We start from the raw sequence: 19,908 nt of genomic DNA on the forward strand, positions 1-19,908 counted from the left end.
TCAATCAACAAAAGTATTTTCTTCACTTCGAAATGAAAAAGGCTCAAATATAGTAAGGTGTGCATTCTCCAAGCCTGTGGGGAAGGAGTTTAGCATCACGTTTGTTTTTCTTCCTGTTTGTAAATGGCTTGTGTGAGGTGTACAGACTTCTTTCCAGAGGAGACAAAGAAAGTATTTTTTCTCAATAGTGGCATTCCATGTTCAGATGCTTTCAGAATCTGAAGCTGAAATATCTCACTTTCTTATTGTTAGCATTATCTTCCAAGCTAAATATTAGCCTTTGTATCTATATTTTCATGCTGAATCATTTTGTTAGATACATAACACCAAGAGTGCTTGTTAAGCATTCTGTGATTCACTAGCATTGCTTTGTGTCCTGGCCTTAATCCAGAAAGGGCTATTACATTTCACCCTCCTAAAGACTATTGTCAAACGAATATGATATTTAACTTAATTTCTGCTTTTACATGATCCTGTAGGATTTAAATGTGTGACACAAAGTGATGATCAATGTTTAATATTTAACTTCCATTTAGTTAAAAGACTAGCAATTCCAGAAATATAGTACTAACTTAACAGCTTTCCTGTTTCTTTGCTGTCCACTTTGCATTAGCAGAGATACTCTTCATGGAGCTCCAACCTAAAGACACATAGGACATTTTGGTCTGAGAAGCTTTTGGAGGGCAATATGCTCAATGTACCAAAAGAGATCTAGCCTTTCTCCCCATTAAATCACCATGGATGACATTTATCTTATGCAATATTACATACCCAAAAGTTAGGCGTCTAGCTAGGTATAGGCTATGTTCATAGCTATTAGGTACTTCTGGAGAGTGATTCATCTACACTAGTTTAGTCTTTTTCAGCTTTTGGAGTTTCTTTCAGTCTTTGGACTCGCTTCGCCCCCGCCCTGCCGTAATTATTAAAGTAGCCTATGGTAACTGGCTCAGACTTACACATTTAATTTCTGATGCTTATATCAGCAAGGAGGAACCCCAACCAGAGACATTCTGAGTCATGGTATCATCCAGAAATTGCGCAGGCTTTAAAAAAGCACACAAAGTTCTTATTTTGCGGTTCAGGGTTGTATGGGTTGTTCATGGTATGTTATCCTCTGTTATGTTGAGTAAGCCTTCAAGAGAGCTAGGGGGAAAAAAAAGGCGAAAATACGAGTTACTATTTTTGTTACTTTAATAATCCTAAATGCAAAACATTAGCTCTTTCTAGCAACAAAAACTCCACCAGCAGCAATACTGAAACCATATGCCCTCCATTTGATTTACCATCAACGACTGCCTGGCTGCACACAGAGCCTCTCTGCTTAATAGTGGCTCTAGGCAAGTGTATCTATAATATTCAAAGCAGTTTTGTTCTTTTATTAAAGTTGTGATAAGAATGCAAAGCATTTTAATGGGAATAATCAATTATATAATGATATTCATATACAACAAAGTGCTTTTAATACAAGTACTTTTAATGTGGCGCTTTTGTGATGGGGGAATTACTTTTGCAATACTTTCAGAAGCATGTCTTCTATTGGTGCCAGGCAGACAGCAGCAGTAGGAGACTTCTGTAAGAGATGAACTCCATTTACTCGTCATTCACAAGAAGGCACTTTTCAATGCAGTGACCAAAGGATTTTACCAGTCTGCTGAATAAGAGAATTTCAACATCAAGATGTGTCTACATTTTTGTAAGAGAAGAAAAAAACGGAGTGCATTATCAACCTGAATAAAAGCCCATTGTGAAACTAACTTCAACATTTAAAAGATGAAATTTGATTCTTTCCTGTTACATTTGCCTAAGTGTTTTCCTGATCTTCCTTTGCTGTTATCATCTCTCTTCCAAAAAAGAAGCTAAGTTAATTCTATCCTGCCACTGGCATTTTTGCTGATGGATGTCAAAAGTTATAAACACAAGGTGGCCATACAAGATGGTTTGCACTCTTTTGAAAATTTTAATAAATATATTAACAGAAACTGTTAATGCAAGTTTCCTTTTATCATATGGGTATGCATATATTTAGGTAAGGGGATTGAAAACAGATAGTTATTCCATCTATATTGTACATGTTCTTTTAGATGTGGCGCCCTCTTCCACCCGTAGCTAATTTGCTATAAATCCCGTGCCAGTTGTCACAGTTACAGGGTGAGCTGACTCTGTCTCTCAGGTATCATTGGCTATGTTTGGGAGCATAGTCCTAAAGGAAGACAAAGGCTGAGCATGCTCCCTGACTCTCTGTATCCAGCCTCTGCAAATGTAGAGTGCTTGCTCCAATACCTTGCAGCAAGCGGCCATGTGTACTTCAGAAAAGAGCCCAGCCATGTCCTCGTCTCAGTGTTGACCATGTGACTCTACCAATATGAGATACGTGACTATAATCAGGGGATATATTTGGGTCAGTGTTGAGGCTTCAGATGCCCCTTCTCTGCTCTTCCTCCTCTCCTCTCTCCTTTGCTGAGTTCAAGAAATTACCCCAAGCCTATACTGAGTCACGGTGGACCAGACAATTAAGAAGTGTGGACACTAGACAAAACTGTACTTGAGAATATCAATCAAACCACAAAATAGCATGCTCGGGTGTGGTTGCAGGCATGCCATACTATGATCTTTAAATCCAGAGCAACGTGACTTGTGAATCCGGATGCCTAGAACTATCAAAAGAACATAAGGCATTGTGAAGTTTGGAGTAGCATTCATCTGAAGATTAGATGTAGGTGTCTACATGAGAACTGGGTACCCCCATTATGTCAACAGAGATCTAGTCAACTCAGTTGATGGAGCGTATGCATAGAAAGCTGGGGATCCTTCTCTTGGGTGGAATCTGACCTGAGAGGCTCAGCCCAGTTCCCATACACAAGCATCCTGAGCCATTGGGATGCTCCAAGGTATCTCCCTTGGACTCCAGTTACGTCTCCAGTAGAGCGTGGGTATTGCATAGGTCCTGTGTTGTAACTGGCAGCTCTGTGCAGTGTCCCAGGTAACTCAGGGCATCTTAAATGGGCTAGATGGTGGCATCTAACCTGAGCCCTACCCAGCCCTACCAGTTCTGTTTTAGATGGCTGGCTATTTCAAGGGGATCCAAGACATGAGAGAGGCCCCACATCTCCCTACCCAGTGCACAAGGGAGTTGGGCATCCACAATACTCAGCTGTTAACATCCTTTAGCCAGTGCATATTTAATGTAAAATGCATAACCACTCCAGGAACAGGGACCAAACCCGGGATCTCGAAGATCTTAAAGGTCTTTTACAACCTAAACGATTCTATGATTCTACGATTCTGTGATGTACCTTTCCCATGTAAGTGGAGCTTAATGCATTCAAACTCAGGATCATTTACCCCATGCTTTTAGTTGCTTCTCTTTAACATCTCTAAGCAGACAGGTAAAGTAATGCACAGAGACATAAATCAGACTGTAAGATACAAATCAATACTCATTATGGAGTGCCCCTTACATTCATCACGCCTTCTCAGAAACTACGTAGCTAAAACTTATATTTTATTGCTGATTCCAGCAAAGCCAACACATTTCAGACAACATCTCCTCTTGCTCTTTCTTAAATCAGTAGCACTATTTCAGAAGAGTCCTTTGTTCCCACCTGTTCTGAAACCGTCCAACAAAAAATTTCAGGTAAAAATCTCTTTTTTCTAGTTAAAAAATGCAAAATGTATTCTTTAAAGTCACATGGATTTCAACTGAAAAAGCTCAAAAATATAGACTTAAGCTTCAAATTTTCAATATGCCTTTTTTATATGAACCTCAATGTTTAAACACACATAAAAGTATTCAAAACATCAGAGATAAAGTATTTCATTTTACGTTGAATACATTGCATTAGACTTCATTGTATTTTTTTAGTTTGGCTTATAAAAAAGTGATGAAATAACTGAATTGGGTAACATTCATCTGGATCAATTAGAAACCATTTCTGAAAATTATTCACATAGCTCTATGGAAACCATATTGTTGCATTGTGTTTTTCACAAAAGCAGTGACTATTTTTTTCCTTTTTCATTTCTTGGCAACAGAGTCATGGATCTATAATTAAAAACCCACTTAGACAATTTCCAAAAGATTATTACAATCTTGTCATGTCAGGGGTTGAACAAGTCAATTTATAGATTTTTTTCCCCCATCCCTAGATTCTACAATGATGGTCTGAAAACCTTCAAGGCCCTAAACTATGTTTTGTTTTGGTAATGGACACAGGGCATGCAAATGATATTCTCTTTCTCTCTTTTTAGGAATGCAGTTGAAGAACACAAAAAACTATACGCAATTTATGACACAAGGTGAGTAACAAAAAGTACTTTGAAAATGTGATTATTATCTGTAAATGGAATGTTAACCCTTTAAAATGTTAAAAATTATTATTAACATTTATTTAAAAATATTTTTTTTCCTGAGCCTCAAAGTAATCTTCATATTAAGGCACAATGACAAATATTTCAGATCATCGTACACAAAATTCTGTATCTGCCTAAAAATTATTCCTCTTTATATATAGTGATTTCCCTTTGTATACAGTGCATATGACAAAGAAATGGAGTGACACAGCCAGCTTAATTTACGTGATATTCCACAGATGGAATAAGGCCCACAATCCTGATCTGTGTATCATGAGCTTAACCGTGGCTGCTTCCGATGCCAGTGTTTGGGGAATGAGAGCGAAGGGCTAGCTGGCACAGCCTTGGGAAAAGAGGATGCAATTAAAAGGACTAAGAGGCACTTCCACCAGCAGGGCACTGGGTCTTGGCAGTGCACGGCTGTGGATACAGCCTCTATATAAACACACCTCCACACTCCCCACACTCTGAAGCGTTTCCTTTCCCCTCATCCTTCATGGACTGTTTCCTCTTAAGGGCACTCCTTAGCACAAGTAAAAAACCTACTCAAAGGATAAGAGCAAGACATACATCACTTTCACTTTATTCTACCCATAGCTTTTTCTTTGTTACCCTGGATTATCACTTCCAGAATTCTTCCTAACTTAGCAAATCAGGATTGATGCCAAATCATTTCACTGCACTTCCTTCTCATTGCTTATCCTGTTTTATGTGGGAGTGTTTGCATGTATAAATGGCTTTCTTTTTTCCCCCCAGTGTTTATTCTTTGTCTTTCTACTTTTCCACCGTTAAAATTCAAAGGGACATTTGGATGAAAATGTCAGGAACCAACATCTCTTGGTGTTTTAGCTAGTCCTTATACAGACACATCAGTTAGGATCCTGACTTGATCTTCCTTTAAATATACATAGCACTAAATACAAGCAATTCAAAAAACTTGCGCTTGTCTTCTTCACTCCGTATAATCTCCTGCACAATGAGGCTTGGGTCTTGACTTGGAATTCTGGCTGCTGTAGTAAAAAATTGCATAAACAATAATTATCACAAATGAGACTCATAAAGTTATTGATAAATGTGAAAACACAAAGAAATGGGCTACATCCTTCTATTTTTATCTAACCTTAAAGACAAAAGGTAACCGCTGCATACTGTTTTGTTAAGAATAATGTGCTCCTGACAGAGGGATTTAGATGAAAACTCTTAACAAAGAAGTCCTATGTAAAATAGCTCTTCCTCAACTGCAGTTACAGTAAAAAAAAAAATCATAACTCAGTCACTTGTCTGTTTTTCTAAACACAGACTGTGTTTTCATCAGGACAAAGACTTAAAGAATAGTACTTCTAAAGGGCCACAGGCTTCTCTAATGTATTTGTGTTATTTCAGTGCATAATCATTAATCTTTATGATGAAAAAATGTGAGTTATAAAGAGCCTTGATTATTTCTTCCTCTGTCAAAGTGTCAATGGATTTTTATTTTGATGTGTCTGACTCATTATGTGCATAATCTAGAGGTTTTGCCGCATAAGGAGTGGAATATTGCAGGAATACTCTATTAAATTCATTCAGATAATGCAAATTTTTGTTCTATTTTCTTGAATATGAAGAAAAATAACCATTTGAAAATTAAACAACAGTTCAAAACAATTTGGGTCAAGCCTCTTATTAAAGGCAAATTTGTCCCCATTACTCATATTGATTAATACCTTATTCTTTATGTGGCCCACTGAAACATTCAGATCTCCACTACATCAGAACCGTTAACATAACAACGTTAATATTTCCATACAATTAAATGAAAACCAGCAAATTATGCAACGAAAGCAAACGGATTCATGCAATGCTGTTTGCAATCTGCCTGACAGAAATGGGGACAGTGAGTATAAACTCGTTGTCAGTTATAAGCTCAGCATAAATGGTTGAGTATTACTCAACATCTGCAAATATTACATATGCTTTCTGATAAATATACATAGTAGATAAATATAATATTGTTTTCCTCGCATAGTATGTCCAACAACCACTGCTCATTATCTGAACAGGCAAAACACAGCGTATGAAACTGTCAAAGCGCAGAGTATTCCCTAAGTCCTGATGCTGCATATCTACTCTACAGCATCCTCCTGTCACTCCAAAACTCTACTTCTGCTGAGATACTGTAGGACAGAAAGTAAGAAAGTTGAGCTTTCTGAAGGAAATACGAAGTTCCCGTTCAATGGTACTTTGGAAAAAATGGTCCTCAACTTCTGAGTTCATAAAGTAAAAAAGAAGTCAGGCTTGGGAGAAAAAAAAAGAGTTGAAAATTTTCTTGTGGATTTTTTCCCAGCCTGTTTTATTAATTACACCTTCTCAGCAAGTTAAACCAGCAGGCTATTAAAATTGCTGCAAGGCAGAATAGGTAAGCAGCAGCATGGGTCTCAGCCTAGTAAGATTAATGTCCTGCGTTCCTCAGAAGATACCACTTCAGCTGTAGCAGCAATTCTTCCCACTTTTTTTTAGTTTCTCTCTCTCTCTCTTTTGTATCTCTGAACCCTCTGTGATTGCAGTTTGCTTCAGGATAAGACTGGATCTTTGTCAAAATCAGTTAAATGACAGACAAGGCAGAGGAAAATGAAAAAAGAAAACGTTCCGATAGGTGATTCTGACCTCAGCGAGTAAGTTGGGTTGTGTTCATTTTGTCGGGTAAACCCTCAGTACAACTTCCCAGTGCAAGAGCTCAGTGATGTATTGCGTGGTGTGATCAAACATTTCTTCCCTGATTCTCAAGCCAGTCTTTCTCCTACAGTCTGGTGACTGATAGTGGTAGTACTGCAAATGCATCAGTTGTGAGCAGACCTCTCCTCTTCTCTAGCCTTCCCGTCATTGCCTCCTCTTCTGTATCTCCATTAGTACTGACAATGATGAAGAAAACTGGAATTTGTTCCAAAATTTTGAGTGGCTCCTCATTCCACTCCCACTGCCTTCAACAATTTCTGTCCTTTAACAAAGGCTGAGTGTGCTCTGTTCCAGCTCCTTCTGAAAGGAGATGATGGGTACATCTACATAGCATTTCAGTGCAGATCAGGACTGTGCTTGTGAAGTGAATCATTTGATCATTCGATCATTCCCACTTACTGTGCTTTGGTTCACATCTCAGAGAAGTCTCACAGTACACAAACTCGACTCCTTTGATACAAAACTAAGGTGGAAAATGCACCCCAGCATTACACTGAATGTGGTCCAACTGCTAATGAGCATCTGGCCTATGGGACCAGATTAGAACTTTTCCTAAGGGAAAAAAACCCCCAAAACAAAATGTGTATGGTGTGGATATCAGGTCCTCAGCAACAGCAGTTTTGCTCTACAGACCAGCCTCGGTGCTTGCTAACCCAGACATAGCTGATGAATCCGTTGTAACCCCACTCACCCCAAGGACTTCTTTCACGTGTAGGCTTGGCAGGTGTATTCTTCCACACGTATTTGCATCGGCCCAAGGACAGTCCTTTTGCTCCTTCCCACATAATGCTTGCCTTTGCAGTTTAGACTTAGCCATGTTTGAAGTGGCCTTTACCAATATTGGCAATGCTAAGGAAGAAAAGAATATCGCTATGCTTACCTTACTGAACGAAATTTGATCGGGAGCATAGATCTTAACTGTCCAGTGGCCCGGAGGCTGGAACATTCACCAAAGTAGTAGAAACGGTGATGAATTTTAGCCCCTGAACTACAACATTTGAAGTCTCATCTTTTACAGGGATAATTTTACTGGGACAGAAAGACTGTATGTTGGAAAAAGAGCAAGAGTGAGAGTGAGCAGTGACGAAGGCACCTAAGGGGAGCAGAGAATCGGGTTCCGTTCCTTACACCACTGAACGTTGATTTATTTTATCCAGTAATTAATTCATGATTTACTGGATTATTTATGAAATAACAGTACTTCATAGATAAAAGCCAAACCACTAGGCCACAGAGTCACGTTAACTCTTTCCCTCTCTCCCCTACTTAGCTATTTGCTGAAAAGTGGAACATTTCAAACAGAGATGAAAACCTTACCCCGAGGTCCTGTAGTCTGGGCTGATCTCAGGAAATACATCCTTGGGATTTTCTTGGATGGAGAACCTGCAGGTTCTGGCTGGGGGCTTTGCTTTAGTTGAATAAAAGTGCCCAGACTCCTTCCTGCCATGCCTTGAAATAACCTGTTCGCTTTTTGAAAGGAGACATTTAGGAGCCTAATTCCAGGAGAAAAGTCAGGGTGGTGAATTTTGGGGCAGGACAAGGAGTCTATTTCTGTGCCCATTTTTTTCCTGTTGGCCACATTAAATAGCTCCCCAAAAGTCTTTGCTTCTATTATTTCCTTAAATGCTCTGCACTGTGCAGGGCTTTGCAGGGTCTTACCCTCCAGACCGTTGCCACAGAAGCTCTGTTCCGAGTCTTTCCTGCGGACAAAACCCCACGTGCCATTTTCACTGTAAATGCCGTATCACTGAGAAGTCGAGATGATTTTTGCCTTTCATGAAATTAATTGATAATTTGTAATTTTTAACGTCTTTCAGTTACTGCTAAGCCTAATTGAATCCAAAGTCCCAAGGAACAAATGCTCCATAACCCCCTAACTACTTCCTTGCCCCATCAGCTCCAACCTGGATTATCTTTAAACGACCCACAAGTAAATGGAAACGGTTGCTCTGAAAGATGAAGAAGACAAATACTTAAATGAAGTCATAAAATATGACAGACTGTACAGCACTGTTGATTCATTCCTACCTCAGATGTCTTTCCAAAGTACCAGGATAGCGCATTAATCTGAAGTAGTGTTCTCTAAAATATTTTATTTCTGTTATAAAACCGACAATCTATTTAAGAAAAGTTTTTAGTGCTTAAATGTGCTTTTAAGCCACGTTAAATTCTTCATAAGAAATATTTTCTTCAGTGTTAATACTTTCTTTCAGCACTTATGGGGAGAGAACTGAGTTGGTACCCTTCCCTAAATTCACTTTCTCTGAAGTTCTTGAAAGAACTAGTATTCAATACTGCCCATCCCTAGCATTAAAAAAAAAATCAGGATCCGGGGCCTTCAAATAACTTTTTTTAATATATATATGTATTTATTATTTGACTTTTCATTTTTGAGCCCTTGAGTCATGTATGCTTTGTGTCACAATTCTCAAGCTTTCATCATAAGCCTTATTAGCTTTTAAATGAAAGCTAAGATTTTCACTTACTTTATAATCATAGTAATTATGGCACTATTAAAAAATCCAAATATTGCAAGACTTAAAATGAAATCACAAGATTGGGCAACACTCAGTTTCTCTACTTTTTCCCTCATTGCCTATAGTGTTTTATATTGTTTTTAAAACTGAGCCTGCTCCTTCTTTTATTGGAGCTTTATTATTAACTGCAACGGCAACAAGGTCAGGACGTACACCATGGATTGCACTTGTCTTTCTTTTCAAGAATTTGTTGCGGAGAGACGAAAAGCCATCCATGCTTTCCCACCTGTACACAACACCACAGCATTCCTCAAGTGCCCATCCTTTTCCTAGCAGTTTCTCTAAGGGAAGGGGGTATGTAGAAGGAAAAACAGGTGGTAGGAGAAGAAGTGCGAAAAAAGACATTGCTTTTCTCCCTTGACTAGTGAAATGTTGTGCTCTGTCATGGACCAGCGGCCACCGATTGCAGTGTAACCAGAATCAGGAGCTGCCTAAGGGCATGTTTACACCATTGGTAGAGCATGGTGAAGAGGTCTGGCATTGAGAAGGAGCTGGCTCTGGAATGAAAGGCAATATAGCCAAGTCAGCGTGCTTCTGTTTCCAGGCCAGTTAGCCCTGCTGAAAGGACGAATTAACCTGGAAGGAGGTTAACAATAGTAACAACTGTGCTGTCTCCACCCCAACCAATGTTTTATACAAAGTTAAGAGCACCCAGAAGCTCACAGGCAACACAACAGAGAGCCGGCAGCTCTCACCAGACGTCCCTTTGGCACCAGCACAGTTTCCCTTCATTACTGTCCTGCGTAACAAGCCTGGCTATGCACGCTTTGAAGCCAGCGGAGGTTTTGCCTGGCAAAACATGACGATCTAGATTTGTGCTGATGGCATCCTCACAGGCATGGCTGAAGGGGGCCTCAGGCCCAGTACCTGTACATGCACACTGCACCCCTGGCCGTGGCAGGGACCCCCTCTGGCCCTGTGTGGCTCGGGGCCGGGCTCCCAGGCCAACTCCCTCTCCTGCCCCAGCGGCCTCCCACCTGGCATCACTCCCAGGACACACCAAGGGGCAGCTGGGCGCAGTCACCCCGCCTGGGGCAGGCTGAGGGGCAGGGGAGGGCGGCCTGCCCCAGGGCTTAGGCCAGGCCTGTGCCCCCTCAGCCCAGCCCAGCGTCGGGCAGCCCCCTCTCATCCGGCTCCAGGGGTGTCCCGGCGGGCTGCCCAGGCACCGCAGACCCGCTCCCACCCCGGGGATCCCCTCGCCCTCCCGAAGAGAAGGAGCCGGCTGCGGGGAGCCCCCCGCGGGGGCTGCGAGGGGGCACCCCCGCCTCAGAGCGGGTGCCGCGGGGCCGGTGCCGTGGCCGGGCGGGCGGGCGTGCCCCGAGGCGGCACCGGGGGAGCCACCGCCCCCTGCTGCCGGCACCGGCGAGCCCCGCTCCCCACGGCGCCCCTCCTCGGGCTCTCCGCCGGGAGGGACGGCGGCGCCCTGCCCTCCCCTCCCCTCCCCTCCCGGCTGGCGGGAAGGCGGCAGGGCGGGCGGCGGCGTGTGGGGACGGCGGGCGGAGGGGAGGCAGGCGGCCGGGCTCCGGCGGAGGGCGGCTTCCTCCGGGGCTCGGCGGCGTCCGGCCGCGGGGTGGGCGCAGCCGGGTGCGCGGGCGGCTCCCGCGGGCGGCCGGGCAGCGGTGTTGCGGCAGGGGGTGGGGGATTTTTTTTGGGGGGGAGCGAGGGGGGGACGGGGACTGTCGCCTCCGCCTCTTCCTCAAGCGGCAGCCGGGGCAGCCGGATCGCGGCGGCGGCGGCTGCTGCTGCGCGGAGGGAGTGCGGAGCGGAGGGATGTGGGGCTTTGGGGGAGGCAGGATCTTCGGGATCTTCTCCGCTCCCGTCCTGGTGGCCGTGGTCTGCTGCGCCCAGAGGTAGGAGCCAGCGTGCCCCGGCTGCGGCGCGGGATGCGTTTCGCCAGGGGAACAAGCTGATGCGCTCCCCCCCCCCCTCCCCCCCCGGCCCTGCTCCCCTCTCCCGCCGTCGCCCCCGGTCCCCCGCGCCCCGTCCTCTGCCTCCCCCGCCCCACACCCCCTCGTCTCTCGTCCCTACAGTGTGAACGATCCCGGCAACATGTCCTTCGTGAAAGAAACTGTGGATAAATTGTTGAAGGGCTACGACATCCGCCTCCGGCCGGATTTCGGAGGTGAGTCCCCCTGGCCGGGCTCGCCGCCCGGAGCTCCCCCCCCTCGCCCCGGGGCCGCCGCCGCTCCCGCACGGCGGAGCCGGCTCCCGCGGCCCCTCTCGCCGCCAGGTCGCGGAGCGGCGGCGAGTAACGGTCTGCTCTGCCCGCAGGTCCGCCCGTCTGCGTGGGGATGAACATCGACATCGCCAGCATCGACATGGTTTCCGAAGTCAACATGGTGAGTAGCGGGGGGTGCGGCCAGGGCCGGCGCCGGGGCTGCCCCCCGGCGGGTTACAGCCGCCCGTTCCCCCTCCCTCCATCCCTCCGCACGAAGTCGCTGCTGCCTGGGCGGGCGGCGGCCGAGCTGCGCGGGGCGCCGAGCGCTGCCCTCTCCGCCTGAAAACTTTATTTCCCCGGAGACGCGCTTTCCCCCTTCCCCCCTTTCCCCTCTCGCTGCCGGCGGCCGCCTCCGCGGGTGTGCGTGGCCCGGCAGAGCCCGGGGGTGCCGGGCCGCCTGACCCCCTCCTCTTCCTCCCTTCCCCCCCCCGGGCGCCGCCGGCCGGAGCTCGCTGGGGCTCCGCCGGGCCACCGGCACCTGCCGCGGCCCCGCAGCCGGCGGGATGCGGAGCGGAGCGGGCTGACGGCGGCCGGCGGGGCTCCCGGTGGCGGAGGGCCGCGGCTGTCGGCATCTCCTCGCTTCTTGCGCCGTTCAGGGGGAAAAAAACCAGCCCAGCTTGTCGGTGGGTAAACTCTGACATGTGCGAGCGTGTTAATTATTGTTGAGCTTCTAGAGCAGGCGCAATTGCGTATGGACTTTGGAGGAACTGTAAATTTGCTTCGCAAAGTGATACTGTTCGGGGGCTGTGAGGTTCACTGAGGAAAAGGGAGGTGTTTAGTGTGTTTCTGCGGTTCAGTCCCCTGGTCTGTGCAGTTCAGTAGTTTGGGGTTGGAAGGTAGAATTGCTGTTTCTTGTCCTAATCCTAAATCTGAGGTGGATTTTTCATGTTTCTGAGCAAACTACTTGTTCTGCCGTATCTCAGATTTTTTCCTTCTATTCTTCTTTTGCAAGCCTGAGGTAAAAGACCAGCCTACTCTGTAATGCTGTAGTTACATTTATGGCATTAAAAATAATTCTGCACGTTTGGAAGCTGAGCTCTCTTTTAGTAAATACAGCACCAACACCAGCACTACCCCTCCTTCAATGCACTGTTGCAGTGTTACAAGCTGGCATAGCTTGGCTTTATACATGATCTGTGTATTTTCATTAACCCTGCCCCTTCTTTTACCCACTCTACCCAAAATTCTGAGATAGAAACTTCTTACTCTGCTTCCGATCTTTCACAGAGTGGTTTTAACAGAGATACAGTTACCTGTTTGCAGTTAGAAGGGCCACCAACGTCTGCCTTTCTACTCATTCAGGAGAGACAAACGAGATAGTTCTTATTTACAAGAGTTCATTTTAGGCTTCCTGCAAATTCAGGCAGCTGGAGAGACACCTCGTGTATTCCACAGGCTCTTCTGTACCTGTAGGGTTGCTTCTCAAAAAAATGGAAGCTGAGTCTTTGAAGAGTAATTGAAAAGTCTGACTTCACTATCCCCACTGCCACCTTCCCCACCTTTGGCTATGCTCCACACTTAGGGAAGCACTACATTATGCATTAAATTAATATATAACACTTTGTGTATGTGAAGTGCCACATAAGCAATAAATACCAGAGAGAGGCAGACTGGGACTGGAAAGAAAATGAGGGTATGTATGGTGCTTTTTGTGCTTTTTTTTTTCCTTTTCCCCAGCTGTGGGAGAGCCTGTTAGGTTTAAATAACAACTTGTCCAACCCACTGTAGCAGGGGTATAAGGAAAAGTAAGTAATTACACTGCTTGTTGTGCTGCTAGACTGGGTAGTTAGATCTTGAATAAGGCAGGAGCTCCTCAAGAGGATGGGTGCCCGCCATTTCTCCCAGACAGTGAGCCAGCATAACAATTACTTCAGTTTCTAGCTGCCCCACAAGTCAGTGCCCGCTGTATTCCGCTAGTTGCCAGAGCTCTAAAGAAGTGAAGAGTTTTTTTCCGTGCCCTCTGATGGGGCAATGCAAAGTCTGAAAAATATCAATACAGATCTTGCAACAGAAACAAATATGTGTTTCTGAAGGGAATTGCTAAAGTACTATTGTTACAAAAACTGTATTAATTTACTTCAGCAAAAATGGGCAGAAAGGGCTTCTGGTTGGTGAACACTTTACTACAACCGGAGTTTCAGCTGAGCTTGTCTCTTCTCCCTGTGAAAGAAGTCATCTTTGACTAAGCACAGCTGTATTCAAATACTGCCTGAATTTATTACTTCCACTCATTTTAGGTAACTTTATACTAATCTGCAAAGATTCTTGAGTAAATATCAGGAAACGGTGAACAAGGATGAACAGAAGGAGCTTTTCAAGATTACTGAAGTATACATTCTAAGATAGTAATTTGGCGGGGGAAAAAAACCGGTCAGTCAGTTAGTTTGAAGACCTGAGGCATAGCTGTTGAACTTCATGCTGGTTACCAACTAAACTTTTAATCTCTGACATATTCTTTCATTTAATTCCAAGCAGATATTGTGAGCATTGACCTTTATCCTCATCAACTATTGAAATGTCTTACAAGAATTTCTCTCTATGAACTGTGGTAGTATGGACATTAATTCCTTTGATTTAAATCTAGACATTGGTGTAACCTTTTATAAATTAGCTTGTTAAAATTCATCTCTATATTAAAAATAAAATAACCAGAGAATTAACATTCTTCAATTTTATGAATATAAATAAAAAGTTATTACAGCACGTTTTATCATACTGCCTTCTAGGCAGCCTGTAATGTAGCTTTCAGTGTTGTGATGACAATTCTTTGTAACAAGAATTACAGCTTGTATCATACTCTTTTCTATTCTCAATCAAACTGTAGGCTTAAATATAATATATTCCACTATGAATCTTCAGTTACTAGTTATTCATGCGGCTTTCCAGCATTTTAAATATTTATTTGTGTATTTTTAGTCTTTCTGTTGAAAATTATTAAAGATCCTTTGCCCTCTGTACATCCAGACTACCTGTAGCTATTTTTTAGAATAGACTTATTGAATAGTGATGTGCATCTTCCTCAGACTACGTGGAACAGTTAACATTTTTCTTTACTTTTGATGCTGAAATGCTAAGCTGGATCAGGAGGACTGATGCAACTATCAGGACTGCACAGCATCAAATTGTTTTACTGAAAAGTTTTAAATAAGCAATTTCTATCTGATCTCATAGCATCTTGAAAATATCGAGTAGCATTATTGAAATTGTTACTCTGCTATACTGTTTACATCATACTGAAAATACTAAACGTTTATGAAGTAAAAATAATATACTCTGATATTTATACTTTGAGTTATATATGTGGTAGCAAGAATGAATTAATGAAATTGAATGTAAGAAGTGCATTTTTCAAGGAAGGGCTGCAGTCTGTTAATGACCTGCACATATACACGTGCATATATATGTGTATCTCCATATGTGCTTTATTTCCCTGCTTTACCTGTGCCTGCTTTCCCGTTACTATTTGCCTATTTCACAAATTATACCTGTAATTGGGTACTTAACCACCTACCTATTTTTGTGCATACATCCAATAATTGCATTTAAAACTGCTGTAAATGCATGTAAAAGGTACATTAATGTACATCTCCAAACACAATGCTAATCAATAATAACAGACGTACTGAGAAAATTCTGTAAGTCATTTTACAAATAAAGAGTATGGAAGATTACTGTTGTCATTGCAATAGTTATAATTTACCATTTTACATGATTTGGGTTGATTGTGTTCTGTACTTTCTGTGTTTTAGAGGTATGTTTTGCTTAGAGAAAAAAAAATAAATGGTTCTCGTGCTTTTTACTAGTTTGTCAGCCTGTTTCCGATCAGACAGTATCCACAATTTGTGAATTTGTATAGTCCGATTCTTGTTCAACATTTGGTCTGTGAATCAAATGCGTTAGTTCCAGGCATATAATTTTCAAGCACCCAAATACTCCCATAGCTTTTTATCCTTAGGAAGTTAAATAATCAATACATTGAGCCTCCAAATAACCCCCTCTTTAAACTCATCATTATAGCTGGAATAAGTGCTATTGTTACAAATAGTACAAATAGGTGCTGTGTTTTCATTTTCCCATTGTTTTAGGATGTGTTTTATAGTTTGTGGGAGGTAAAGCTGTAAAGTGGATAGAGAAAACAAGGGGATCAGTGCAACAATGAACCTTTCTCTTTAGAGATAATGTTTTGCAGAGAATAGTACAATCTCCTGCAAGGAAGGAAACTTGTGCTACTGCTCTCTAAAGCGCTGTCTGCATTCTCTTTGCATATAGAGGGGACTTCAGAGCTGTTCATCCAGGGTTTTTCAAAGGCCCTAATTTCGATAAAGTTAAACTCAAACTAGCAAAACGCAGGAGGCATCATTGCATCATTGGCTATATAGTCATCCTGCTGTTTTGAGAATACTGTACTCAGAAAATTAGTTTGACATAAAGTCAGACCATAAAACTTACGAGTTGTTGTTTCTGAAAAAGATGTAATCTGTTCTGTGCTAACACTGTAATTTTTTATTTTTACATATGTTCCATTATAAAACTGCAAGTACCCATATGGACTTCATTGGGTGCCTGCTGATTTTCAAAGCAATTTTGACGTCTTTCTGACAAACTGTGTTTTAGTTGCTGCTTTAAGGTCAATTAAAGTTCTTACTCACCGAGGGCAAATATTGTCTACCTTCCTTAGATAGTGATTCATAAATGATTAGTTTTAGGTGAATTAATTCGTACTTCACCTGAAGTACCGAAGGTGCAGAACCTTCATGCTTCTGTGGATGAGTTTTGTCACGTCTTAACTTTAGATGTCTAAAACATGGGGTGGGATTCAGTTCTTGTTAATTGAGATGTATACAATTAGATGTCTAAATGTGAGCTGGATTGCTAAGCTCTACAACTGTAGTTAGTGGGGATCTAGAACAGAATGTGGCTGCTTAGGCAAAGGTGTCTACTGTCACTTCGGTTGCATGGTATCGTACTTGCCCTCCAATTTCCAGTCCAGGTTGGTGCAGACCTCTTGCAAGTCCTCTGCCTTGTCTGTGTGCTCTGTGCATATGTGTTAGACATGACACCAGCTCCTGAAGTTTAAACAGTTGAGTTTTATCTGTGTCAATACAGGCAATGGAGTCCAGAGAACTATTTATCTTAAAATAAAGAAGACACTTGAATAGTGCTTCTTAGATATTTTAGGTGCCTCAAGGTATCCTGTTTGGACTCCAGCTGTCCCTCCAGAAGGGTAGGGGACTCCCATAGATCCTGTGCTGTACCTGCCAGCCCTATGCAGGGGTCCTGCATAATCCAGGGCATCCAAAATGGCACCAGACACCCTTGCTTAGGTAAGTGAATTGTTCCCTAGGTGTCATTCTCCAGGCTCCCTCTGGAATCAGGAGGAGGTAGGCACTAATTTGTAAGAGATATCTTAGACATCTGCATGGGTTCTTTTTTAAGATGGAAGGATTCATCTTTCTGGGAGGCGTCCATCTTTCCTGAATGGCTATGGAGAGAGCCAAGGCAACTTGGTTAGTCTTCAGGTGGCTGCAGCTAGGCATGGTGAAATGTAACCTATGTTTCCTATTATAAATGTAGCTTATATTTCCTGCCATAAACAGCTACTTTATAAATACTTTGCAAACAGAATCTCAAAGGTACCTCATGCAGGAAATCATAACTGAGTTGTGATATATTTTGCTTTGAAGATTCAGATGGGGAAATTAAATGAGTTGTACTAATAGAGTGATTGCATAATCATTTTTATTGCAAACACAAGTTTTCTAGGTAGAAGAAGATTCATGTGTGCAGTGCTTATAGCTTGATCACAAATCACAAGAGTATAAAATAGAATATATAACTTTATATACTGATTTTTGCTTTTATATATTTTATAATTTAATGTACGTAGGGAGGCTAGTAGATCATACTAAATAGATAAGGCAGATAGACCATATAAATCATTTTGTGTGTGTGTGTATACATATATGTATGTGTTTGATAGATAATATAGGGGAAAAAAAAAGGAAGGAGAAGAAAGAAATACTGCCCAAGCAGGGAGGCATCTCCTGAAGCCAGCATAGCCCTGCAAAGAGTGGTATCACCGTGCTGGTGGTGAGCCAGCAGCCATCCACTAGGAGAGGGCAGCAACGGGTACTGCTCCTGGAGGACAGTCTTATCTTAGCAGGTTACCTGCCCTCTAGTTGCCAGCTGGCAAAAAGAGCATCCTTCCTTCTAATCCGCTTGGCCCCATCCGTTTTTCTTCCCCGGGACAGTACGCGTGAACTCCCCCAGCCTGCCTCACTGTCTCTCCACTCCTGTCATGTTTCATAGTTCCTGTTGACAGAGAGAGAAGTGCTTGTAGCAGACGGCGTGATAGGAGAATGACTCCTGTTTGGCCAAGGGAATTGATGACAGGCTTCTGCTTATCCACAGAAGAAAGCGGCTGTTGTGAAGGGGAAGAAATACCTGCTAATGCAGAGACAAGGAGGTAGTTAATGTTGCTGGGAGGTGGCAAGAGGCTTTTTAAAAGCCAACTCCAGCTGCCAAGGTTGAATCATCCTGACTTGGATGATGAAATAGATACAATCTGTGATGACATCAGTCTGGAATAACTGCAAACATTTCAGGGGGCAAAACGGGAATTTGAAATGATGTTTACAAATTAGAGGAATGGCCCTAACTAAAGAAGGGGCAAGCACAAAGTGCTACATTTTGTAAGGAAGGAAGAATCCATTACTTAAAATGAGAAAGAATTGGCAAAGCAGCAGCACAGAAAAAAAGGATGTGCAGGTTTTACTGGACCAGAGTCTGAAGCAAGTGAAAAAGTTAATCCAAGTCACAAGTGCAATACAATTGAAAAAAGACCTATCTTATGCTCGGGTACATAAATAGAAGTGTCATTCACGAGTCACAGGGATTTCTCTGTCCACCATTAGTGAAGCCTGAGCAAGAGTGCTGTGTCCAGTGTTTTTGCACTGGCTTGCAGGGAGATGGAAACAATGGAAGGTGGTGTAAGGAAAGGAAACAAATGTTTCTAATTAAAATAATTAGAAAACAGGCCGTATGTGGCAATGTTGCAGTAAATGGGTTTGTTCAGCACTGAAAAATAGGTTGGAGAGAGGACATAGATTTCCCAATATGTAGGAAGCTGGTGGTGAGAGGATGATGATGAGCTGCTCTTTAGAACCAATTGAAGTAAGACCTGAATAAATTAATTAACTGATTTCAGATTAGTTTTCAGCTAACTAGATTTGTTGTAGCATCTCCTTTGTTGCAGGTTTTCAAGAAGAGACTAGAAAAATAGCTCTTCCAATGGTGTTGCTCTTGCCTCTGGAAAGGCTGGGCTAGCTGATGCTTTGAGATCTCTTCCAGCACTGTATGTTGTGAATCTGTGCTCTGATTTAATTATAATTTCTGTCAGTGCTCCCCTGAGTTGTACACACAAGCATGTCTTGGTGTGGTTTCAGATGCCCCTGCTGGTCTCGTGCTGATGCTGCAGAAGATCAGGAGTCTCCCATAGGTCGTTTGTAATACGTGCCAGTGTCATAAGGATATGCCATGCCATCTGAGATGTCATTAGTTACCAACGTTGTGTATGTATCTTCATCATGTTCTTGGTATCTTTGCATTGATTGCAACAGGTATCGCATGTATGTCCTTTCAAATACACTGGTCATAAAAAAAAGAGGCGTAAAGTACAAGGTCGGGACTTCTGTGCTTGTAACCATGAGTAAATTTTTACTTCTGTTGACAGCCTTTCATTATGCCCAAGTAATGAAGGAATACACTCAGTTAAGTTATACAGCAGTGGAAAATTCACAGAAACTTTATGGTTTAATACCTACTCTATGCCTAGCAATTTTTCCCTTTCCTTTGAAGACAGAAGAAAAGAGAGAAAGGAAAGAGTGTTATATATATGATTTTTATTCATGCACGGAGTGCTTATTCAGATAATTTAATGTCTGTAGTCATACAGAAAGCTTAGCAATTTGATAAGACATGGCAGACAATCTCATGCTTGGCAGAAGACAGCATACAAACGCAGGAACATCCATGACACATCTGACTAAAGGTCCACCCAGCCAAGTGTCCTGACTCTGATACTGGCTGGTA

General features: G+C 42.9%; 1 protein-coding gene across 2 annotated transcripts in view; it reads left to right on the top strand.

Annotated features, from left to right (window-relative positions):
- GABRB3 (gamma-aminobutyric acid type A receptor subunit beta3) overlaps positions 1-19,908 on the top strand; it is a 153,644-nt gene that overhangs the window by 19,413 nt on the left and 114,323 nt on the right. The window contains exons 1-3 of one of the 2 annotated variants that reach the window (XM_076358923.1): positions 11,317-11,449; positions 11,630-11,721; positions 11,871-11,938. In XM_076358923.1, the coding sequence (XP_076215038.1) occupies positions 11,370-11,449; positions 11,630-11,721; positions 11,871-11,938 (240 nt within the window). In that variant the 5' untranslated portion in view covers positions 11,317-11,369. Of the gene's footprint in view, positions 1-4,248; positions 4,297-11,316; positions 11,450-11,629; positions 11,722-11,870; positions 11,939-19,908 lie in introns of those variants that run through there. The other variant, XM_076358934.1, reaches the window with a different exon arrangement.

The sequence above is a fragment of the Aptenodytes patagonicus genome, chromosome 1 (genome assembly GCF_965638725.1).
Source record: "Aptenodytes patagonicus chromosome 1, bAptPat1.pri.cur, whole genome shotgun sequence".
In the NCBI taxonomy this organism is placed as follows: domain Eukaryota; kingdom Metazoa; phylum Chordata; class Aves; order Sphenisciformes; family Spheniscidae; genus Aptenodytes; species Aptenodytes patagonicus.